Source organism: Centruroides sculpturatus, unplaced genomic scaffold, assembly GCF_000671375.1.
Source record: "Centruroides sculpturatus isolate CEXI.00-Female unplaced genomic scaffold, Cexi_2.0 scaffold670, whole genome shotgun sequence".
NCBI lineage: Eukaryota > Metazoa > Arthropoda > Arachnida > Scorpiones > Buthidae > Centruroides > Centruroides sculpturatus.
In genome coordinates, this window is record NW_019384923.1 from 302071 (window position 1) to 329474 (window position 27404).

General features: G+C 28.9%; 1 protein-coding gene across 1 annotated transcript in view; it reads right to left on the bottom strand.

The window, feature by feature from the left end:
* The window catches only part of LOC111631886 (NF-X1-type zinc finger protein NFXL1-like), a 64627-nt gene extending 39403 nt beyond the window's left edge, over positions 1-25224 (bottom strand). The window contains exons 1-9 of the mRNA XM_023376222.1: positions 25174-25224; positions 19410-19597; positions 18748-18921; positions 14844-14956; positions 11604-11737; positions 8090-8268; positions 2518-2679; positions 2307-2426; positions 1981-2057 (exon numbers count right to left, since the gene is read on the bottom strand). Of these exons, the coding sequence (XP_023231990.1) occupies positions 1981-2057; positions 2307-2426; positions 2518-2679; positions 8090-8268; positions 11604-11737; positions 14844-14956; positions 18748-18921; positions 19410-19597; positions 25174-25184 (1158 nt within the window). The 5' untranslated portion in view covers positions 25185-25224. The remainder of the gene's footprint in view (positions 1-1980; positions 2058-2306; positions 2427-2517; positions 2680-8089; positions 8269-11603; positions 11738-14843; positions 14957-18747; positions 18922-19409; positions 19598-25173) is intronic.
* Between the last annotated feature and the right edge of the window lie 2180 nt (positions 25225-27404).

Sequence of the window (27404 nt, forward strand, 5' to 3'; positions counted from 1 at the left end):
GTAAACTTTTTAAAATAATAATCGTGGCTATTGTATCGTTAAAAATTATTTCTTTATTTTTTACAAACAAAATAAATATATTGAAAAATATAAAAACCCAAAAAAATATACTTTAGAAGTTGATCTAGTATCAAAAACATTCGATTCAGCACGACACAGTCCTCAGAAAAACACCACACAAAAGTGCCAGTGCTGCCAGATAAAACACACACACCAACAAAAAAAAAAATATTGGAGTAGCCCAAGATATAGCCAAAGATTGCAGCGCCACAGCACTAGCGAAAATTTAAATTTGCCGACTGGAATTCTTTCAGATAACCGACTTTCGGATAAACGACGCTCTACTGTAGAATAGTTTCACATAAAAAATTATTTTAGATAACGAAATTTTCATCAGTTTCGTAAGTACTTTTTTGAAATTTCTAATTAATATGATATACATGGTATGATCCAAAAGTTTGGGGACTGCAGTAACGTGTGACAACAAAAGCATGTATTTGAAGTTACAGCATATGAAATTGATTCTATCAAACCATTCCTACGTGTTCAGGTTGGTTTCGCCCATGTCACGTGATTAAACTGCGAGCGCTATTGTTTTCTTTCAGAGATAGTTACCCTTGTTTTGCGACATAATAAAAATGGAGTTTCAAGAACAGCGCTACAACATTAAATTTTGTCAGCGTTTAGGTAAAACACCTACAGAGACTTTAAAATTGCTAAGAAAGGTGTACAGTGATTTTACCATGGCGAAATCAAAGGTGTACAAATGGCATCGGCGTTTTAAAGAGGGTTTTAAAATCCATTGCAGACGATGAACGCTCTGGCCGAATTTCAACTTCACAAAACGAGAAAAATGTTGAGTTGGTCTCTCAATGTGTTTGCAAAAATCGCTGCAGCTACTCACTTATCAAAGACTAGTTGCCAGCATACTTTAACGGAAGATCTTAACATGCACCAAGCAAAGGGAAAGTCATGATGGAGGTATTTTTTGATTCTCAAGGGAATTGTTCAGAATTTATTCCCAAAGGCAGAACAGTAAACAAGGAGCATTATCTAGACATTTTATGCCATTTGAGGGAATCCATTCATCGTAAATGGCCACAGATCTGGCAAAGTGGAGACTGGTACCTTCTGCATGACAACACACCTGCACATGGTCCCAAATGGTCATACAGTTTCTCACCAAAACTCAAATTAATGTGCTTCCACACCCCACACATTCACTGGACTTAGCCCCGTGTGATTTTTATTTGTTTCCATCAATGAAAAAGCATTTGCAGAGACGCTGTTTTGTGTCATCAGATGAGATGAGAGGAGCATCACAGGAGGCCTTATGGGAGATTTCAAAAAAATGGCTTCCAGCAGTTATACGAGTGCTAGCAAAAGTGTATTGTTGCCCAAGGTGATTACTTTGAAGGTGGTTGTGCATCGGCAATATAAACTTTTTAAGGTAAGGAATTTTAAGCAAAGTCCCCGAACTTTTGAATCGTACTACGTATATATCTTCATAAACCCTCTGAAATTTTAATTTAAATAAATAATTAACATTCATTTAACAAATAAACTAATCAGAAACATTCTATAAAACATGGAAACCATGTATGNATTATAGCCGTTTCTAGCCTGATAATATTTGGCTTTGGTTGATGTATTAATATTACGCTCTTGCCTACTATTATTAATTATCTGTGCATTATAAATGACTGTTGATAGGACTTATCACACACTATTGAGAAATCACTTATGATGGAAGAACATTAATTATTTGTAACTATGGTATGCATTTTGGGCAGACAAGCTGTCCTTCTTCAGTTGCTACAATCACTAAACAATAGATATAGATTAAATGACAAAAATTTAAATTCTTTTCATTTCCTTTAACCAAATGGTTAATGGAAAATTGTTGATATATGTGGATTACATGCTTGTAATTTAGTGATTGTAATGGCTGAAGAGAGCTTGTCTGCCCAAAATGCATACTGTGGTTACAAATAAATAATGTTCATCTATCTCTAAGGGATTTCTCAATAGTGTGTGATAAGTCCTAGCAAGAGCCACTTATAATGCACAGATAATTAATATATATGATATATTTGATAAATTAATATAAAAAAAATGATTATAGTCTGATTCTATGTAAAAATTTTAACCTTTGCAGCAAAAGTTTAAAAATAAAACAATCGTAAAGATTGGTAAGTTTGTGATAAAAAAATAAACAGATAGATTCCAGGCACACAAAATATATTATACAGACAATAAACAACAATTTCTAAAAAAAAATTTTTTTTTAATTTGAATGATATAACTTTTTTGTAAACTACTTACTGTGTTGCACTGCCATTCAGGACTTGCACATGGTCTTAAACATAATTCTTTACCACACATACATTTTTGGTTACTTTGATGAGGGCAAGTTTCACAATCATCTAAACAGAGTAAAATTTTTTTATTTAGAATATACAGGAAAAGTATTTTATAATAAATTTTTAAACTTTACTATTTAAAAATTATAATTACCACCATGACATGACTGGCTGCATTTATGTTGTCCACAACTAAGTAATTTATCACAGATTTTTCCACATGACCAATTTTTATCACTACATCGTCTAATTTTTGGTTTCTCCCTTTTACAAAAGCAAGACACATTCACAGTTTTAGGACATGGAGGACAAGGACCTAAAAAACAACAACATTTTTTAAACATTAGTTATAAAAATACTTATGATATATTGTTATTAATTCAAAGAAAAATTTAAAATTTCATATATGTATTATATATGAAATTTTAAATTTTTCTTTGATTCATAACAATTCATAACAACTTCAAAAAATATACTAAGAAAAATTAATATTAAAATTTGAGATAGTATATTACTGTATTCAGAACAAAGCACAACATAAAAATACTTTTGATGTTTTGCTTTGCATTTAACAACTTTTTCACTCATTATTGTAATAAAAAAGTTCAAATAAAATGTTTAAAATTTGCATTTATAGCAAACTTTTAAACATTTTATAGCAAAAATAATTTTTTGAACATAAAAAACCTAACATGCTTGGAACACTTTATACAACAGAATTTCATATTTTTCAACTGATTTACATTTCTTTTTATATATATTAAATTCTGATAAATATATTATTAAAGCATATATAAAAATTATATTATTTCAGTCATCTGTAACTTATAAGATTATAAATGAAGTGTAGTAAACATGACAGTGAATGACTGAAAATTCTTATAATGCTTTACTCTATTAAAAGATCTACTAAAAATCATTTTACAAATATGATTTGATTAATCATAAACATTAAAAGAGAGAATATTTGAAAAATTACTTGATTAATTTAATTATTATAAACTTCAAAAAATATATCAGGAATATTAAATGAAGGAAAAGATATAATAATTGAGAATAGCATTTTATTATCCATTTACAGAATAAAGAATAAATTGGTCATAAAATTCCAAGATCTGTTTATATGAACATAACAATTAATGAATTACAATATATGATTAAATGCAAACATACCATTTAAGTTATGACACATTAATCAAAACTTTTTATTGATTTTATAATAATCAAATAAGCAAGAATTATTTACTTAATAAGTTGCTTGTAAAACAAGCATTGTTTTACAAGCAGCTTAGTTAAATTTATAACTCAGAGATTATATCATCAATAAGATGAGTGTTATATTTAGATTATTTCTCTCAGCACATTTTAAATATTTTTGCTGATAAGTAATATCTTTACAAAATTTTGCAGATTTAAAATTATAAAAGTGATTAAAATTTAGTAACAGCTCTTACAGAAAACAAGTTNTAATATTTTGTAATATAAATTTTTATATTCTAATAAAAAATTTTTTAGTATTTGTCGCATTGTAGCATTTTTGTCTAATTTTAAAATTTAACAAAATGATTACATAAAACAAAATTTACATTAATGTTAATGTTGCATGATTTTTGTAACCCCCTTTGTAAAGGCGAAAGCCATAGCAAATAAATGTTGATTGATTAATGTTAAATTTAATAAATTATTAAGGTAACTCTAATTTGCAATTTTCATAATTATCATTTCATTTTCAACTACAGTAGAGCATCATTTATCCGAAAGCCAGTCAACTGAAACATCGGTTAACCGAACGCATTCCAGTCAGCAAATTTAAATTTCCACTAGTGCTGTGGCACTACAACCTTTGGCTATGTCTTGGGCTACTCCAATATTCTTTTTGTTGGTATGTGTATTTTAGCTGGCAGCACTGGCACTTTTGTGTAGTGTTATTCTGAAGACTGTCATGCTGAATCAAACATTTTTGATACTAGATTAACTTCTAAAGTTTTTTTTTTTTTTTTTTTAAATGTACTCGNTTATATATATATATGCAAAAATGACAAAAATCATTATTTTTCATGTACAACTTTATCAATTACATACTAAATCTATTTAAAAAGAAATAAAATTATAACAAAATGAAAATATTTACTTGATCACATGATCCAACATGACATCTTTGACTGCAATGATGAATTCCACATGATAAGAGTTTCTCACAAGTATCTCCACAAGTCGGAATGTCTTCAGTACAAGGTAACTGCATTGCTATCAATATATGTAAAATATTTTTTGAATTTAATTGTTCAATAATAATAAATGTAAGATTTTTGCCACTAATTCCAGTGTACTATGTAATAAATAATCATCATACTACAATAATTATATGATTTTTAAAGAAACTAAAAAATGTTTGCTTAAAAAGTTAAATTTTTGCTCATTATTTCAGATGATAAATATTTATATAAAAAAATAAAATTATTTATTTTAAAATTTAAAGTTTTAAATAACTATTAATCAACCATTAATAGTTAAACTATATCTAAAATGATAATCAAAAACTATATTGAAATCATAAGACATTTAAGCAAAAATTGAATGTGTATTATTGTGATATTATCACAATGAGAGACTAATTTTTAATCATCTTTTAATTTAAAAAAATCGCATGACTTCTGATTCAGACTGGAAGTTCATATATAGTTAATTCGAGCCTCCAGTCCCTAAGCTTTCCATATGTGGTCTCGATTTTCATCTCTCTAATGCTGTTTTTGAGATTGAAAAGGATAAATGGAGGACAGTGGGAATGTAAAGGTTTGCAATCTGAATATTGCAGTCCAATAAAATTTAATTTCTTCAACATAAAAAAATTTAACATTAAGCCAATGAACAGATATTGAGTAGGAATTAAACAAAAATCATCTAAACCATTTATATATTAAAAATTTAAATGTTTATCAAATTTTCTTTTACCTTTCTACTGCAAGGATGCTTTTTACAATCTCTAATATTTTTACATTTTGTTTCACATAAATATTCTTTAGAACAAGGAACTGATTTCTCTTTTACACCACAACGACATCTTTTCANGAGCTGTTTCCATGATTGTTATGTCACTTAGATTCAGAAAAATTATAATATTCTATAAAGCTTATTAATTTTTCTAAACTTTTAAAAAGAAATAAAATTATAACAAAATGAAAATATTTACTTGATCACATTTAACATTAAGCCAATGAACAGATATTGAGTAGGAATTAAACAAAAATCATCTAAACCATTTATATATTAAAAATTTAAATGTTTATCAAATTTTCTTTTACCTTTCTACTGCAAGGATGCTTTTTACAATCTCTAATATTTTTACATTTTGTTTCACATAAATATTCTTTAGAACAAGGAACTGATTTCTCTTTTACACCACAACGACATCTTTTCACTCTCATCTGAAGACACTAAGAATAAATTACATAAACTGTTTAACTTATAAAATGTAACCAATATTCATATAAAATTTAAAATTTCAATTAAGTTTGTGAATAAATAAATTTAATTTATAAACAGATTAATTTAAAAACAATTTTAGAATACTAATAATAAATAAAAGAAACAAGCACTTATAAAAGTGTTGCAGAGTATGATTATTTTAATGTAGTGTATACTGTATATACAGGTATACCTCGCCTTACGTCGGTAATTGGTTCCAGGAAAACGACGTAAGTTGAATTTACCTGTCTCCGAATCTACTTATCACTAGGAAAGCATTTTAAATAATATATGGTTAATAAAAATCTATTTTAAGCTTACAAACAAATAAATTTTAGTTTTTAATATAGTACAAAAAAAGTAATCTAAATTNTGTCATAACTTAAATGGTATGTTTGCATTTAATCATATATTGTAATTCATTAATTGTTATGTTCATATAAACAGATCTTGGAATTTTATGACCAATTTATTCTTTATTCTGTAAATGGATAATAAAATGCTATTCTCAATTATTATATCTTTTCCTTCATTTAATATTCCTGATATATTTTTTGAAGTTTATAATAATTAAATTAATCAAGTAATTTTTCAAATATTCTCTCTTTTAATGTTTATGATTAATCAAATCATATTTGTAAAATGATTTTTAGTAGATCTTTTAATAGAGTAAAGCATTATAAGAATTTTCAGTCATTCACTGTCATGTTTACTACACTTCATTTATAATCTTAGAAGTTACAGATGACTGAAATAATATAATTTTATATATATTAAATTCTGATAAATATATTATTAAAGCATATTTTTATATATGCTTTAATAATATATTTATCAGAATTTAATATATATAAAATTATATTATTTCAGTCATCTGTAACTTCTAAGATTATAAATGAAGTGTAGTAAACATGACAGTGAATGACTGAAAATTCTTATAATGCTTTACTCTATTAAAAGATCTACTAAAAATCATTTTACAAATATGATTTGATTAATCATAAACATTAAAAGAGAGAATATTTGAAAAATTACTTGATTAATTTAATTATTATAAACTTCAAAAAATATATCAGGAATATTAAATGAAGGAAAAGATATAATAATTGAGAATAGCATTTTATTATCCATTTACAGAATAAAGAATAAATTGGTCATAAAATTCCAAGATCTGTTTATATGAACATAACAATTAATGAATTACAATATATGATTAAATGCAAACATACCATTTAAGTTATGACACATTAATCAAAACTTTTTATTGATTTTATAATAATCAAATAAGCAAGAATTATTTACTTAATAAGTTGCTTGTAAAACAAGCATTGTTTTACAAGCAGCTTAGTTAAATTTATAACTCAGAGATTATATCATCAATAAGATGAGTGTTATATTTAGATTATTTCTCTCAGCACATTTTAAATATTTTTGCTGATAAGTAATATCTTTACAAAATTTTGCAGATTTAAAATTATAAAAGTGATTAAAATTTAGTAACAGCTCTTACAGAAAACAAGTTAATAATTAAACTATTATTTTGTATATTAAAACATATGCTTCAAATAGAATAAGATGTAATTTATATTTATTCTCAGATAATAGTAGCTGACTTACAAATCAACAGCAATAATGTTTATTAATATCAAAGAGCTCAAATTATTTTCTTTCCATAAATAAAGAATTTTGTACATTTTTCCTATTACATATAAATAATTTATTCTGGGTAGCTGGATGGCTGAAGCAGTAAAGATGGCAACTGTTGCTCTGGGGACCAAAGTTTGAGTCCAGGTCAGAAAATTCAAAAATTTTATATGGGTGGTCTGTCCCTGAATACATTGGGCATTGTCCTTCATCATCCAGTTACCACTCATTGTAAGGCTTGGCCAAACCCATGATAGATATGGTAAAAAAAAAAGGATGTGTTAGTATTCTCAGGGTGAAAAGAGTAAAAAAATAATGATAATTTATAAAATATGAACAAAAATTTGTATGTAATTTATTTCTAATCATGCATTAGTTTATGATAAAAAGATAAAATATTCCAATGTGCAAGAATTTTTATTTTACTGATGAAAATAATTTCAGATTTCAGAAATGATTTTAATTTGCTATTGTATTTTTTTTAAAATAAAAGATAAAAAAGATTGGGCTCCTTTTTTAAATCTAAAATTTTAAATTATAAGAGAAGAAAACTTAAGACACATTAATAATGATGAAAATTTGACATATGCAGATTCAATTGTATTTTATTAAATTACCTGGATGACAAAGAAGCAAACATTCATGACCACATAGAGGTTCTAATTTTTTCTTGCATTTTTGTCCACAAGAATGAGGAATGAGCCATAAATCAACTTCTGGGTTTTTTTTCTTTCCACAAAAACAAAAATAATCTTGAGGTTGTTCTTTCCTACTGTACTCTTTTCTGCATTTTGGACTACAAAAGAAAATAAATAAAACAAAATATGTAATCATAATTTCACTAGCATTTTAATATTGCAGAATATTAATCTGAACATAATTTGAAATTACCTGAAGGTAAAAAATGATTGCAACTAAACAAAATTTCAAACTTAAAAATTACAGTAGAATCGTGTTTTAATGGATCTTGGAACAATGAATTTCTCAGAATAATGGATTTTTTTCATTTTCTGCCAAATCAATGTAATTTTACCTCCTTTTAGCAGATCCATTACTCAAAACAGAATTTTTCTATCCCCAATCTATTGTAAACTTTGCACTTTTTCAACATTTTGTTCATCTTTGGTGTTTCTGGAAATTTGTAGAGTTTGATGATGTACTTGTTATATCTGGGATACATGCAATTGAAGAATTGTATGAAGAGAGTCAGCAGACCGATACAACTGAGGAGCCACTTAGTGAATATTCTGACAGTAGTCCAAGTGTAGTGCCAAAATTTAGCAAGGCAAGGCCATTGAGTCTTTCTAAGTTGTAAAGACCTTCCTGATGAGTTTTAGCATAAATGAACAGGCTGTATGTGACATTGCTAATACCAAGCAGTTGTTATATTCTATTGGCAGAAAAATACATCAAAACAAACAAAGATGTATGAGCTTTTTTAATAGATCATGAAGTCAAATGAAGTCTTAATGAACATACACAATTTGCTTATTTTTGTGCTACAGTATGTACAATTTCAGTCAGCTTTGTCGTACACATGTATGGCATAATATATGATCATATACAGCATATATACACATGTTACAAACATACATATTTTTATAGGATAAAGAAAGAGATCTCAAGAGACTGAATAATTTCAAGTACTGGTTTGTTATATGAAGGGGTTAAAAAAACAGAAATTTTTTTGAATTATGGATATTTTCCTGGGTATATGGAAAATCCATGTGATATAATGGATTTTAGAAACAACAGATGATTTTCGGCAGCCTGAGAGATCATTTAAATGAGATTCTTCAGTATAAGGTTGGATTAATTACTGGGCTAGAATTTAGCTAATTGAGTTCATTAAGATACTAAGATACTCTGTAATTTGAACTAAAGGTGGGCAGTTAAGCTACCATCTTGTATTAAATTTAATAATATATTAATTTTAAATTAAATAAAATAATTTAGACTATTATAGAAAAAATTATTGGTTATTATAAAATTATTACAATTAAAACTGAACTGCTTTTTATATCATAATTTGAAATTTCAACTCAAATGTAATAATTGACAGATGAAAAGAAATTTAAAAACATAATAAAAGAAAAATATTTATTGAAACCTTTCATATATAGGCCTATATATATTTAAATACAGCAAACCTTCAATTTAATGAACCAATAGGGGTGAATGAGTGTCTGTCAATGCAGAAAGTCCATAAAATCAAATGTCAGAAAGAAAAGGGCATTTTTTAATAATTTTTATTCTTCAAATTGAAATATAAATACAAATACTGTATACTCTTGATTATCCTTGCATGCCTACATCTCAATAAAAATTTGTCAGTAATATAAAATATTAGCATTAAAAAAATCTGATTGTTAACTGTTGATATTTAAAATGGTATGTTAAGCATCAAAACTACTTCCAGAACATCAAGGTATAAATTAAATGGCCTAACAAGTATGGTAAGGGCAGTTGATTCTTGAGCAATATGGCTTTATTTATGTGTAAACTATTTTTTTTTTTATTAAGTAAATTATTTGAAGAAAATATTTTGAATAATTTCCTTATCAATAAATCACTAATACTGCAAAATTAATGACACTTTATAATGATATCTAGCTGGCAACCTGTCATTCTTGGTTAATAAAACAAGGAATTGATACTGAACTATAAGGTGCTAGTTTGATAAGTTTTTCTGAATTTTCTGTTTACATTGAAAGTTTTATTCAATTCTGACTACATTTAAAATAATTAATTATCATTCTCAAAAAGTATTTTATTCATAATGTATAAATTATTATATTATAAATTTAATATAATAGTTTATACATTAGGAATAAAATTTTTTTTTATTTAGTTTTTAATTTCATATTAAATTATATGAAATTAAAAACTAAATAAAATAAAACTTGATTCTTTCATTAAAACAGACTTGCAGATTATCTGAGTTTCTGTGTTATCTGTGTCTCCATTACAGGTGATTAGCTTGAATAATCAGGAGTATAATTGTAATGCAAAATCAGCTTTAATACATTTATACAAATTTATATTCTATATGAATATAAATTTATTAAATTATAATAAACAACAAATCTGTATAGTTTGAAAAATAAAGCATCTGTAAAACCACATTTGGAACTTTCTATATTGTATTTTAAAGAAAACTAGCAATTTGGCTTTTGATTTATGGATATCAGAAACTGTTTGTGGAATTTATGGGGAAAAATATGAATTTGTACTATTGAGATGTGTTCTAATTTTTCAACTAGCTCCAATTTCTGTGCCACATTTAAGTTCACACACTTTCATTTAAGTTCTGTATCAGTTGATGCCATTTTAAATAGTATGGATTACAAAATTTCTTAACCAAGAAAGTAAAAATTTGCAAGTCATGGNAAAACTGACGGATAAATTTATTAAATTATAATAAACAACAAATCTGTATAGTTTGAAAAATAAAGCATCTGTAAAACCACATTTGGAACTTTCTATATTGTATTTTAAAGAAAACTAGCAATTTGGCTTTTGATTTATGGATATCAGAAACTGTTTGTGGAATTTATGGGGAAAAATATGAATTTGTACTACTGAGATGTGTTCTAATTTTTCAACTAGCTCCAATTTCTGTGCCACATTTAAGTTCACACACTTTCATTTAAGTTCTGTATCAGTTGATGCCATTTTAAATAGTATGGATTACAAAATTTCTTAACCAAGAAAGTAAAAATTTGCAAGTCATGGAAGCACTGTGTGCAATTAATGCTTGATAACTTAAGACAAAATAAGATAAAACAAAGCAAATAGATAGAATCAAAACCAACTTGTCAGTCTTAGGCAGCTCACGAATCAGGACAATTTCCTGTGAACATGCTGCCTACTCCCCTTTATTCCTTACTTACTGGCCAAAACAAATGTAATAAGAAATGTAAGATATGGTTGCTGGAGTCTTTGTTAAATCTGAAATCTGTTACATTGAGGTCCATTAATTAAATTGAGGATCTACTGTATAATTTATTTGTGCAAATTTACCTTGCACAGTATTTTATTATTATAAATTAATAAATATAAGCATAAAAAAATAATAGTAATAGTTAAAAATTAAAAATAAACTTTATAAATTATAAAGAAAATACTCACCAACACCAAAATAATTCTTTAGGCTGAAATGAATAATTTTCAAATGCTATAGTTTGATGATATATACTATCTTTAGACCATTTCTGAACACAATGTAAATGAAAAATGCAAAAACATCCTTTACAAGACCAAACCTATGAAAAGATATAATTTAAAAACGTATTTAATGGGAAAATTAATTGATATATATATGTAAAATCATTTTTCAAATAAAAAAATTTGATTAAATTACATTCCAATTTATTTTTGTGATTCTTTTTAAATCTATTCACTGTTTCATAAATATTTTTATTGTAATTGTTTGCATAAAAAATATAAATTTTTTCAGGTTTGATAACTATATCTTAAATGGCACCAAACAAAAAATTCTCAAAATTTTATCTATAAAAAGATTAATTGATAATATTTAAATACATACCTATCTATTTTTTTTCCCTTACATTTAATTATATAAAAAGTAAAAGAGTATCTTTTTTTATATGTATAAAAAAAGTGCCTTTTTTTTAAATAAGGCAGCTTATATGTAACTATGAAACTGAATTCACCATTAAAAGATTCTTTTTCATGTATTTTATATTATTTATTGTTTATTTAAAAATATAAACGAAAACATTTAACATTAAATCAATGCATTAATGAGTGATTTTATAAATAAATCAGGGCTGTGGAGTCGGAGTTGTGGAGTTTTGGTGTTTTAGCCAGAGTCAGTCTCAAAAAATCCGCTGACTCCGACTCCTTTTTTACTTACCAACTTGCTATGTATATAAAATGGAAAAGTATTGGAATTGTGTCAAATTTGATCCTCAAAGTTTTTTTTTTTTTGCAAATCTACACGTTTAGAGACCTCCCGAACCCCTCAAAAAAGTCAATAAAAGGGGAAAAATTTGTGCGCACGTGTGTGTTGGCGTCTAATTTGTTTAATTTCTTTATTTTCTGTTCTGAGATATTAAACAACATCTCAGAATGGGTAAAGTTTAAGAAACAAAATGTGGCACTGTAGCTTGCGTATAAAGGGGCCTTAATACTATTAAATTTTGGTTCTTAATTAAAGGTCGACAGGGTGAAGACATAAAAGGGGTCATGTGTCATATCTCTTAATGAATATTTTACACGTTATTAGCGTTCAAAATTAAAAAATAAAATAAAACTCATCACTACCCTTAAAGTAAGCTTTTTTGTCATTTTATAATAGTACAGTAAAACCCGTTAAGATGTTCTCGTCTAAGATGTTACAATGTAAATGGGAACACGATTTAGTTCAACCACTTTGACGCTTAATAACTAACAGCTGTGTAAGCCATATGATTCTAACCACACTGACCACAGAAATTATTAGTCTTCAAACAGGGTGAACAATGATTTTGCTCACCCTGTCATGCCCCCCACAGTCTAACATCCACACAAAGAAAAAACCTCGAATCTTTTGCATATTATGAAATTTCAAGGTGCCCTGAGTCCAAAAATGTAAAAATTTGGGAGGGGTCATTCTTTGACCGAGCGATACACTTTCCCTCTGTTATATATAATAGCCGGAAAAGTAAAAATTATCGAATACATATTTATATATTACTGTACTTAGAGGAGTCTTTTAACTTTGGAATAAAAAGTTTCTATGTTCTATCTTTATTAGAACTCTATTTATTGAATCTTTTATTCTGAAGTTACGTGATGACATCAGAATTTCCGGGTTTCTTTTGGTAACAAGTCCGCTCCTGGTCGGAGTCGGTAGATTTTTATGCGACTCCACAGCCCCGAAATAAATAAATAAATAAAACAATTGAAAGAATCTTTAACAAGATATTTTGAAGTCAACTTATGGTAAATAAACAGTAAAAATTAAATAAATAATCAAAAATCATTAATAAAATGTCAAAAAATTTTAACATTTAATTTTTGTGCAAGAAATCCTTATTAATTGGAAACTCTTAGTTTGTAACTATACTTTTGTCCCGACTGGGGATACAGAGATATACATGTTAAGGAATTCAGTTAGCTTGAAATACAGCTACTTCAAAATTTGAAGTGAAAATTCTGTCCAAACTGTGATATGCATATGTTAACTCATTTGTTTAGATCAAAGTGCCTCCATGCTTCAAAAGAACAATAGACCAAGAACAACTCTAATCTGATGAATATAGCTTTGCTTTTACAGTACATGTTTTTGGGTGTCACCTTACCCTTTTTCACTTATCTCATAAAATCCGACTGGTTTTCAGGATTGCAAGATTGGGCTACCAGTCGTAGATTGAAATATTTGTAGGGCTCTAGGCTACTAGATTTGGACAACTTACTACTTTTTGGACCACTTTTAAAGTAATTTGGTTAATGTTATCTATGGTTCCAAAATGGCTGTGCTTCTGACTGTTCATGGTCCAGATGGACTCCCTCCTGGGGAGAAGCCACTGGCATGCAGCTGAGTGCCAAACGTCACTAGTTATTGATTCACGGTAGTTCTTGAACAAAATAAATAATAATAATAAAAAAAGTCTACTAAAAATGTAGCTAATCTAATGGATATGAAATGAACCTAACCAAAGTGCCGCCATTTTGGAACCATAGGTAACATTAACTGTAATTTGGACGACATTTCAAGGAATTCTGCTTTACTTTTTACAAAACCTATCTGGCAACCTGTAGTTCTCACCGGACATGTGCTGTTTATCTTCACATTTATATTATTATTATTAATTAATGAAAATAGCATTCCGTGTTCTGTTTGCTTAATTAATAGATTACATCAGTTACATGGCATTTGGCATATTGCACAGATATATGTAAATCTTGGATAATTCAAAACTCTATAATTTGAAGTCATGATTTTTTCATCCCTTGAATTTTAAACTAATGAGGATTTCCAATAATAACTTTAAAAATAACTCACGATTTGAGAAAGAAATATTTCTATTTATTGTATTTTAATGCAGTAGAAAATTAAATCATAGTTTAAAAGTAAAAATAATAATAACGGCAATTTTCAAAACAATTTACAAATTTGTAATTCTATTCATCAATAAAATTTACACATTTAAAAATATCAATTAAAAAAAATAAACATTTATCATTAAAATTTACTTTATATAAGTTTATCTTTTTTAAATGTATAAAATCATCAAATCTAATATTTATAACTTTTTAGTCAGTTTTTGAATTATTATTATTAACAGTGCAAAAATTTTCTCTCTGCAGCCTATATAAGGAAGGAAATTTAATAACAAGTTAAAATGAAAACTTTTTACTTACAGATTCACTCCTTTTTACAGATTCAATACAAATAAGACAAATACAAGCACCAGCATTCAAAGTGTCTAGCAGAAACTGGTGTGTTCTTTGCAAATCATCATTTTTTGTACTATCTATAATTAATAAAATATTCAACATATTTAAATATATTTGGTTAAAACTTTAAACAATTTTTTATTTATAATAATTCATGTTAAATAAAAATCAATTATTGTATTTTATTTTCTGTATTAAAACACTGTAAAATAACTTTAATAATTACTTTTGAATGCTTCTATTTAAAATTTTTATTTGTATCAAATTCAGAAAACTAACATTTAATTAAACAGATTATGCAGTTTCTTTACATAATAATTAATTAATTTAGTCAAAAGGAAAATGAATATAGAATTCAACAGGAAAAATGGGTGATTATAAATAGATGGTTATTAACTTTTAAATATTTATTAACAAATTTTTATGTACAAGATTTCAAGCAACATACTTTTCTATGTATGTTTTGAAGATGACATCATGCAAGTGACTCGCATTTATGTATACTTTTCGCATCTTTGATGTATATCATGCATAGAGTGACAGCATATTCTTGTTCATTGTGTGACAAGTTTTTGCATTAACAATTTTCATATACCACAATCTGTCACAAAATATTGAAACTGTTAAAGCAAAAATTCATCATGCAATCAATAACATACCTAAAAATGTTGTGCATTTATACTCAAAGATATGAAAAGTATTTATACATAAATGTGGGTCATTTGTCATTTGCATGATGTCATCTTCCAAACATAAATAGAAAACTATGTCAATTGTAAAAGCCTTACTGTCCTTTTTAATTCTAATATTATTTTTAATTGTCTACTTGGACTTAATTTATTAATAGGACATAATCCGGTGTTTAAAGATTGACACAGCAATGAGAGTTAGTTCAGGAAAGAACAAAATTTCTTTATTATATCACCTGTAGTAATAGTTTCTGCAGTAATTATATCACCTGTAGTAATAGTTTCTCATTGCTGTGTCAATCTTCAAACACCAGATTATGTCCTATTAATAAATTAAGTCCAAGTAGACAATTAAAAATAATATTAGAAAACTATGTTGTTTGAAATCTTGTACATAAAAATTTGTTAATAAATATTCAAAAGTTAATAACTGTCTATTTATAATTGTTTTCTTGACAGATCTTGCATTATTGCATATGACAGGATTAGAGATATTTGTATAATTGAAATATGTTAATTTGAACAACATGATGCAAAGTATTCATAATGACTGAATAATGATATTTTTTAATTCAAAATTTTTTCTTTCATGCACAATCCTGTTAGTTCTGGAATACATTCAATCCTGCCACCATTTTGATTCATTTTATCATTAAAACAATCACAGAGAGAGATAATCAGAATGAGCACTGATATTTTTAACTTTTTACTAAAACAGGGGTGCACAACCTGTGGCCCGTGGGCCACATACGGCCCCTTATCAATGTTTATGTGGCCCGCCAGACGGTACAGGCCAAATCCCTTTTTTCCAAGTTTCTAAGTATAGAACTTTTCCCTTTCACAAAGTCATTAGCACCCAACTGTTTTNTATCATGTTTTAATTAACTTGGTTACAAAATAATATAAATAAAAACAAGCAGAAAATAACTTTAGTCTTCTTATACGTTAGCTACAGAAACAAGCTTACATCAAAAGAAAAATAATAAACCTATAATTAGAGGTGTTTCGGCTACGTTCCTGTAGTTGTAAAGGGCATATAAAAAACTGAAATTATTTTCGCATTGTCTTCATTTATATTTAGTAAATACTTCGTTCTACATTTTTTAAATAATTAATTTAATTTTTAATATTTTTAATACATATGTATACAGTAATTGCCATAAAAATTAGTGCATCAAGAAAGAGTTGTGTGAATTGAACGAAATTATACACGTATGAGTGTAAATGTGACATAAGTGATTACAAAATAAAAGCAATAGGATCATTTATTGCAGGAAAAACTACAAATGAAGGACAGTTTTAGTACCCTGTTAAGCCACTGGTAGCGTGAATACAAAAATGATGATACGAGTGAGATTGGAAGCATACAGGTGCTGTATACAGTTCTTGTGACATCTCCATCCACAGTTGCTGCAAACGGTTGTCTAGTTCGAACAAACTCCTAAGTTGTCCAACGTAACGTCCCAGATAATCCCAGACATATTCGATCGGTGAAAAATCAAGGGACCGGGCAGGCCAGGAAAGAGTGGAACTGTGGAGGAGACAGTCGTGTGGCATCCTGCTGGACCATACTGATACTGTGTGTGGTCCAGCATTGTCCTGTTAGAAAATGGCTCTTGGAGCCCTGTCATGGGAGGCAACACATTGGCTGCAGGATGTTACTAACATACCGCTGGACTGTCATGATTCTTTGGATTACTAGTAGAAATGACAGTGATGGCACCCCTTCTGTGATGGCACTCCAGACCATCACACAAGCTGTGGGGGATGTGCTGCACCAAAGTGCAGGCAGGATTGGGGCGTTCACCACGAGCCTCCAGATACGAACACGGCCGTCGTCATTGCCCAAGCTGAATCTGGATTCGTTTCATTCCTTGCAGTCCAATCCCACCGGGAGCAACACCACTCCAAACGGAAGCGATGGTGGGTGGCTGCCAACGGTAGCACATGTAATGGCCACCGCGATACCAAATGTTCCTCACCCAGGAGTCTTGAATATATACAGAGGCCTGTAATGATGGCTCAACTTGTATTCGAATAGCAGACAACGGTTGGTTGTGTGCATGCTTGTCAGAGAACTAGCAATCCTCTCGTGCTAGCGGTCTGCCGAAGGCATCCTAAACCTGGACACCGTCTAAACGAGCTCTTTGTCGTCCACTTCCACTTGTCTTATCACCTCCTCACAGTGTTGTCAGAACGGCCTAGGTGACGGGCTGTTTCGTGAGATGTTTTCAAGTCTACAGCGGAACCGTCCTTTTATTTGAGTGACTTTATTTTATTTGATCCAGCTTCTCTTAACCTGATGATCCTTCCCCTTTCAAACTTGGTTAGTTGTTCATGTAGTCTTCAATTGTAACGTGAAAGCATCTCTAGTGATATAGAATCCCTTTACAACAGGTAAACTACAAATAGGGTGCCTTTTCTCGCCTTTTTTATAGGCCAAGGGACGCATTTTAACGTCCTTTGTTGGCTTTACGTAATGAGCCATCACGCTATAACTGTAATCATTTCCATATTTGCCCGATACTTGTCTNGCGTTTTCGCTTATGAATTTAAACAAGTGCAAAACACGGAACAGGTTAACCAAAGAGAATTTGGAAAATCTGCTGGTTGTTTCAACATCTGCCATTACACCAGACATCAAGAAGATTGCCGCCAGCATCCAATCTCAGCCATCGCATTAATCGCTTGGAGGTCCGGCCCCAGTCAGTAAACTTAATCCTAATTTGACCCTTCTTCACAAAAGGTTGTGCATCCCTGACTAAAACTAATGGTTCTGTTATCCTATACATTTGCAGTGTATATAAACAAAAGAGTTTTACTTTTATAATAAATTTAATAACAAAATTCATGATGGTCAAGCTATATAATAAAATATAGATTAAATGACTATAGATACAGCATAGTCTAAAGAAGAGATGGAAAAATCTGCTTTGAAAACAATACAAAGAAAGAAGACAAGTAGAAGAAGAAAGAAAGAACCAATTTTTGATTATAAAGTCATGAATATAATCTGCATTATTTATAATAATTACAAATGTTTAATATACTATTAAAAATAATATTTACTCATTCTAAAAATTGAAGTTTTTCTACTTAGTTTTCCAATAATTAATTCAAAACCATTAACAAAAATATCTGTGGAATATAATTATAATTCTAGTATATTTATATATTACCTCCATAAGCTCCTAGAACATTTTTCAGAATACTATCTTTTTCTATTTCTTCTTCTTCTTCTGACGAATCTTCTAATTCTGGTACATTAACAAATCGCTGAAGTGATGCTTGAATTTTAGCACATGCATCCTCAAATTTTCTATTGAAATTTTCTTCAGATGTTTTATTCCCATCTTTTAAATAAAGATGAAAAAATAAATTCCTTACATATAAATTTTATTAGAAATTACAGTTATTTACTTAACTAAAAGTCACTAACTTTTGGCATCTTTCACAATTATTTGTCTTCAGCATCATAATTCAGATTATATTAAATATGCAAGTTATTATTAACATAATTAATTATACTGCATTAAGAAGTAGAAGAATAAATGATTATGACACTAATTTTTTCTAAATAAATAATTTTCAAAACACAATCAATCAATGCATTTTGACTGATTATTATACAAAAGTTTTAGTGAATAATAGAGAGTTATTGTTTATGTATGAAAAGTCATAACCCCAAATTTAATAATAAAGTAAAACGAAATATTTTTATTCTTTATTTTATTAAATGAAATTATATTTGATATATGAGAAACTACTTCAAAAGAATTTCATTACTTGTAATATTGTTAATAAATTTAAACAATAAATATAAAAAAATTTATAAACTTACTATCATGAACAACTGTAGACCTATTTCTTTCTGAATCATTTAAATTTCTATGAAATGCATTACTATTAGCAGGAAATTTTCTTTCATTTCCTCCTCTTGAATAATTTCTGTTTTGACGAAAACCTCTTCCTCGTCCTCTGGATTTAGGTCTTCTTTCATTCTCAGATTTATTGAACTGATTATCCATACTAAAATAATAATAATTAGTATAATTTAATGTTACGCCAAAAACACTAAATAAATTATTTAAAATATACACAATCTAGCTTTAAAAAGTTTCACTAATTTCAATAATAAATTCTTCTTTTGAGTAACTGGCAATGTTAGACATTAGTTTTTTGNACAGTTTAACAAAATTTCAAACTCTACAGTTATTTATCTCATAAATTGATGTAAATCACAGAAAATTTAGTAGTACACATACGAGTTGATATTCAAATTTTTTATACAAAATTTCTGAAGAATTGATAGCGTCGGAGATAATGTTTCTATCTGAAAATTTCCAGAGCTCTTCTATACATGTCAGTTGTTATGCACGATAAAATATGTAAATAAAGAAAGAACGGAAGTCATATCTTGATAAACAAGAGAGTAAATTCAAAATTGAAGTAAAGCATCGAATTCGAATATTTCCGTTTATGATTCTATCAGTAAAATAAACCTCAAGTAGAAAAGTTATTTTTTGATGTAAATAACAAGGTCAAAGCATGTTTTTACTCTTTTAATATTTTCCATATTTTATTGAAAAAATAAACTTTATTCAAATAAAATAAAGTCACTTTTAAAATAAAATTCGAAGTAGGAAGACCATTTTCAAACTCTATTTTTTTCCCTTAATATGTCCTTTGTACTTCCAAAAAACCTTTATTATTGATCCGGTATTTCGGATGAAAAATTACCAAAATTACCAATTGAAATGATTTGACTTTTGATATTTTTTTTTATAAGCATAAAGTAATAATTGTGTATTGTGAGTATATCTGAATTTGTTTCCTAAGAACAATTTTTGCCTAATTAAAACCGATAATAAAAAATTGATCATTTTCAAAAACAGTAAAATCTAAACAAAAATTTAATTAAATATTCACAATTAATAAATTCATAAATTTATATTGAATAGAATGTATATATTGTATAACATGTTTCCATTTGTTGAACACAATTAGTGGAATGACAAGTATCATTCAACTTCATTCAATAAAATTCTGTTTTATTAATTGTTTACATTGCTTTTTAATCCATTCGTCAACACTACCTTGATCCATTTATTCCTTCTTGAAATATTATATTAAATATAATATTTCATCAGTTTCACATTTGGAAAGTTTCAGTTACATCAGTCATATTTAATGTAAGCTTATTTGCACTATTGCAATTTAAAATAACAATGTAAGAGTTTACTCTTAAGTTATTTTAAATTGCAATAATGTTTTATGTAAATTACATTTCAAAAATGGATATTATGTATTACATCTATTTAATATGAATTAAGCATTTTCAATAGATAATGGTATCCTCAAATTTGGAACAAAATATAATAATAATTTATTATTTAATACAGTTCAAAAGAATTTTTAAACATTTCAAAACTTATGCTACAATAAATAAATAAATTGGATACTGAAAAATAAATTTTATTAAAATTAGAAATAATTATTATTATAATATACCTATGAGTAATCAGAGTATTTCATAATTATCTTTCAAGATTATTGTAACTTTATCTATTATTATCTCTACTAACTGTTTTTTCACAACTGAGTTAATGCTAATTTTTATAAAATATGAAAAATCTGTTAGCATAGTTCACTGTTTTTATCCCATATCTAAAACTATTTTACTCTCTTTGAATCATTAGCCAAATAATTAAGCAATAGGACCTCAATTAATTGCTACAGAAGAATCTGATCCAGACTCCCTTAATTTATCATGAGTCATATAGATCAAGTCTCATTTGATAGCTTCAACTCTTCTGGACCATTCTTATCTTCAATTAATCAAGCCTTGTGAAGAGCAAAATTGTTATTACAAATATAGCTTTTTCTGTTGACTTATCTCTAGCCATCCATCCATTATACTAAGAAAGAAATATCCTCTGTGTGATTTATATACATTATTATTTAGATTTCTGGAAATTTGAATACCTAGATAATTCAAGATATGATCATTCTGTTTGCTGTTTTCTCTTAATAACAAAATTATTTCTTTATAATAATCCAAAATGCATTGTTTCTCTTTTGTCATTTTTAAATAATTTATTTTAACATATCAAAAATAATGTAATTATTTTCTTAGTTCTATCATTTTCAGAACATGTTATCAACTGTTTAAAAAATTATAATAATCATTATCATGAGATACTAAATAAATATATTATTAATTATAAATTAAAAATAAAGCAAAGACAGAGATCTATTAGTAAATACAAATATTTTAGAATAGAAAAGATTCTGTTTTGTGGAATGAAGTCTGTTCCATTTTATTGGGGTAGTTTTTGTAGGGTGAGTCATAAATTAAAAACAACAAACCTATCTCAAATTAAAAATGTTGTTGTTTTTACAAAGTTGTGGACTGTCTCTGATAAGTTTTTTCTTCTAATAAAAATGCAATGTCAAGTTTTCAATTAGTATATATATAGCAGGTTTTTTATATTTTGTACAAACATTTTATAAGAAAATTCAAAACTTGAATATATTTTTAATTATGTATATGTTTGTAATAAGGATTAATAAAACTTTTATATATCAATGCTAAGATTTCACAATATGATCAGTAAACCCAGTAATAATCAGTAATTATTTGACAGACTCATCAATTTATCTCTGCATGAAATTATATGTATATATATATTGCGGGAAGCTCTCTCTTTTTTACCTTTCAGCTCATTCATCATTTCAACTATTACAATGTACATGAATTAATTTATATAGTTTTCTTAGAACAACAACCGGTTGTTATTCATTTATTTATTCTAGTAATAAAGTTGATCTGTTTTGAAATATCTAATTTTTGACATTTCAAAAAGAAATTAATTATATATGTGACCCCCCTCTCCAACAGGAAACTGGCTGTCGAACTAGGGCTAATAAATTGGCGACTTATTTTGTAAACAGGATCAGGGTGTGATGCAATTTAATGGTCACATTCCCAAACTGGATGTATATCTTGGGAGTGGTAGAGGGATAGACCACCAGGGAGAGTTTGATAGTCATCTTACAGGGAGTTCAAAGTGGAAATTTGCAGACCCTCCTTTGGAGAGGTCGATGGTTGGGACTGATTGGATCCAGCTGCACCTTCTCCAAGTCAGAAAAACACATTAAACCAAAATTTATGGGACTGTCACTTGGGGAGGGGCATGACCTGATTTCGGAGGGGTACAACCCAGAAGGGGGTGTTCAGCAACCTTGCGGCCCAAACTGCATCCCTGGCAACAGACCAGGGATCAATCGAGTGTTAGGAGACCACTGTTCAAACCAACCAAAAAGCATAATTTCAGGTGAAAATGATATAAAAGCCCAAAGTCCCAAGGACATGAGGAGGTTGAGATTGAGAACGACCATCCCAGAGACCAGACCCAGATTATTCAAGAGTACCCAAATCTCCAGAAAAAGGATGGAAGGAACTAGGGACCCGACTTCTCCATCCCTCCAACCTCCAAGTCTACCAACAACCATCAGAAACAAACTTTCCTTTTCTTTTTTTGTGCATCGACCTACATCATCGGAAACAAACTATCCGGTGCACTCTTCTGTGTGTGATGCCATTTGAACAGACAACAGCCATATCATCACCTTTGTAGGCATGTTTTATACTCAAATAAGTGTGTTAGCTTTTATCAATTTAATCTCTGAGTCTCTCTGCATCCTGCAACCACTACCCCCATATGTCTAAAAGACTTCTCATGTCATCCTGACAGATTGCGGGAAAAGCGAGGGTCACATAGCGCCTTTCACCCAAAGGCAAAGGCAGATCATAGTTGGGTCATTCAAACCTCACATATACAGTATATATATATACAAATGAGTTTTTAATCTGTCATATAAAAAAATTACAACACATACAACTATTAACCTTAATTTTAAATCTAGCAATCATCTTTAATTCAAGTTTGATAAATGTTTCCACTCTAATAATAGATCTGCTTCAAATCAGAATATTAAGTGTAGAAGACGTGGTTGCTGTATCTTCAAATTCTGTGTGTAGCATCTTTGTAATCCAAACATTAATTTTGGTAGACGATCAAACAGCAATTAGTTAGGAAAACGTTACGGTTTATTTAAAAAATTCAGATGCATTTCGGGTTGGCTTGTATTCCCAATCCCTCTTCAGTGATGTTATATAATGGTACAGTATAGACATGTGTGGGAATATTTTTATTACATAGTCGTATGACTATTTCATTTTTAGTTAAAATGTATTATTCTTGATAAGAAATGGAACAGAGTACAAATTGACAACGGGCGTTAACTGGTGTTCACCGATATAGTAACTGAGTAACAGTATACTGGCAAGTATACTGTTACTCAGTTACTGTTACATCAGTTAACGCCCATTGTCAATTTGTACTCTGTTCCATTTCTTATCAAGAATAATACATTTTAACTAAAAATGAAATAGTCATACGACTATGTAATAAAAATATTCCCACACGTCTATACTGTACCATTATATAACATCACTGAAGAGGGGTTGGGAATACAAGCCAACCTGAAATGCATCTGAATTTTTTAAAAAAGTGTTCTTTTAAATAAACTGTAACGTTTTCCTAACTAATTGCTGTTTGATCGTCTACCAAAATTAACATTTGGATTACAAAGATGCTACACACAGAATATTAAGCTTTCTACACCCGAAGCAGATCTATCATCAGATTGAAAACGTTTGTCACACTTGAATTAAAGATTGCTGGATTTAAAATTAAGGTTAATAGTTGTATGTTTTGCAAATAATTCATCCAGCATTTTTGAGTAATTGTAAATTAGGGGTTGCTCTAGAAAATTTAAAAAATTGCCAACCACTTCACCAGTTTAAAATTTTTTTCACCACCAGTTTTTCATACTAATTAATGCAGATGCTGGTAGCCTTATCAGTTTGGAGTATGGAAAGCAAAGTAACATGTTAAGCTTAGAAATAGGAATCGTTTTTGAATACTTTTTTCATTAGCTTAACTCTATAATTCTTTTTGTCAGGTATAGTATTTCCTGCAGCCAACAAATATCCAAGTTTAAGCATGCACAATCCTATGGATTAAGACATATTAATTATAAACACTGGAAATGCACTTATATTCGGAATTGAATTTCACTTATAGTTCTTTAATGAAAGTACTTACAAATTATATGGCACCGAAGAGGGTTCGAGAATTTATGTCATCCCAAAATGCATACGTAAACAAGAAAATTAATAAATTGTGCATGGTTAAACATTGGATATTTGTTGGATGCAGGAAATACTATACCTGACAAAGTATTATAGAGTTACAGTATCATCAGAATCTTCTAACTCATATCAATCATCATCAAATAAGAATTTCTTTAAAGGTTCGGCAACAACATCCAAACTGCCTGAACTAAATGTAGTTCTATAGCATCTTTCTATACAAAAAAGCAAAACTTTATTTAAATGTCAATTTTTTATTTAAATAAAATTTAAGTAAACTATTAAGTTAATTTTTCATTAAAGTTATACTTTATGTTAAATTAATAAAATATTTATCTAATTTTAAGTACTGTATTAAGTTAAATATTGCATGAAAAATTATTACCTTTGCCACATCAATAGAATCCATCGAAATCGGTCGTTGCATCGACGCCATCTATCGTTTGATTATTTTTGTGTATTTTAATTTAGGATTTTCGAATATTTAAAAAAATTTATTATCTAATTTTTTTGTTTATTTAATGATCATAACTTGGAATAATATAATAATATTGAATTTAAATTTCGATACTTAATTTATAAAACATAAAAAAATGATAAAGCACGACTGTGATGACACTTGCTTATTGAAGTCTTCGGACTTTTAAATGAAACAATTCACTTTTGAGATTTATTGTAATCAAAAGTTAGTTATTAAATTCTTTTTGTAATTTAGATATATATATATATATATTCGTTTTTAATGTAAAATACAGTATGTTATAATCCTTTCAAATTGGCTACTTGAATGGAGGCATAAAAGTTTCTTCCTTGTTTCGGGTGCTCTAGAAAGGACATACTGCAATAACAATCTTCTTCCTGGCTTGTGAGCGCTAAGATTGGCTTTACTTTACCTCTAGACTTATTATACCACCACACGACATCAAATTAGATTTAGAAAAACACTATTTTATTTTCAGAATGCATTTCGGACATGGAATCCCTCATCAGCTTTTTTTGCTACAAAATTGATAGGAGGTTAACAATTTTTATAGAAAGACCGTGATTGACAGAAATGAACAAAGAATGTGGACTTACATTTGACATGTGGATTCGATGCGTTGAACGTTAATTAAAAGACTAAGCGCGCGATAAAACAAGATTTCTCATTAATGCGAGGTTTGCCGATTGGGGAGAAAGTGTCGCAACAGTCGAGCGGTCAGCACTGTCGTGTGGGAGTGGAAAAACTTACTGAGACAGGTCTTCCATCGAATACCGTTTAATAAATATAAAAATTTTTCTTACAACAAATCCTTATAACTGCGTAACGCCTATCCAAAGTCGAGCAACAAGTTCGTAACACTAAAAGTTCAACTGTTCTGATGTTAGTTTTTCTTCCGGCGATGGTGGTGTAAAGGTGTCGACTCTGGGCTGCACAACGCTATTTGGACCGAGGTCTTCTATCTACCAGGTGGACTTTAGCGATCTTGATGGCACGAGAGGGGTGAAGACAAGTCCTCCGAATATCCGACAAGTTCTCGTGGGAGAATGTCCGGATGACAAGAATCCTGGAGAGGAGCACTGCGAACCAAAGGCCAAGAACTACGAACCAAGAACGTCACATCCTATTTTTGCGCGATTTTTATAAGTTTTTCTGAGTCCCAGATCGAACATTCCGATAGGGCGATGTCGATCTGCCCCCGTTCTCTAATTTGTCTCCCCTCCTTGTTACGAATTGTAACGGGATCGGAGCCCAGATCGCGGGGTGAGCCCCCCGACTGACAATTTGATTTCTATCGAAGATGTTCGATCTAAGTACTCAAATTCATCTATTGTTTCTTTCTGAGAAATTCGTTTTTTCTCAGAAACTTCTACAGATATGACTATATATGGACATAATATATTCACCTTGCGTTATACGGTTTCTTTTTACAATATATATTATTATAATAAAAAAAAAAATACTTTTTTTATACGAAATTAAAACATTATCTTGCGCGAATTTCGACCTACTTCCGGAGCCTCACAGGGCTCTCCGCCATTTTTAAAATGTTGCTGTGGAGTAGCGACATTTTAGCTGAGAGCGTTGTACGCTGTCAGTTCATTCTCCGGTTGCTTTTCTTGCGCGCTTTTGGTTTCGCGTAACATCGCATGTCTATATCCAAAGGTTTCTACAAATGATCAGATAACAATGAATCGCAGTTACATCGAATAACAAAATTTTAACAATGTATAAATTTTTCCGACAATTTTAACTTTTACATTTAAATTCTATTACATTTTTCTCTTTTTCGACGTCCCGCAGGGAGGTATGGGTGTTTCCTCTGCGTTTCGTCAAATTCGTCTCCTTCAGGAGGGGAGGTTTTATTTTTTTTTTTTGTGCCACGTTTACGAACATTTCGTGTTGTATTGGATCCGATTTGAACATTTAAATTACATCTGATGACACGCAAAAATTTTACGTTTTGTAGATCGAGCAATTTATACTAATCACAAAATTTCATTTCTTTCTGAAAAAGCCAAAAGGGGGTTTAAAATCGAATATATTCGCGTTTCCTTTCAGGTTCTTCGGAACACAAATAGGGATTCGATATACGTAGTTCAATTAGTCTGTCACATTCAGAATGTAGATGTAGA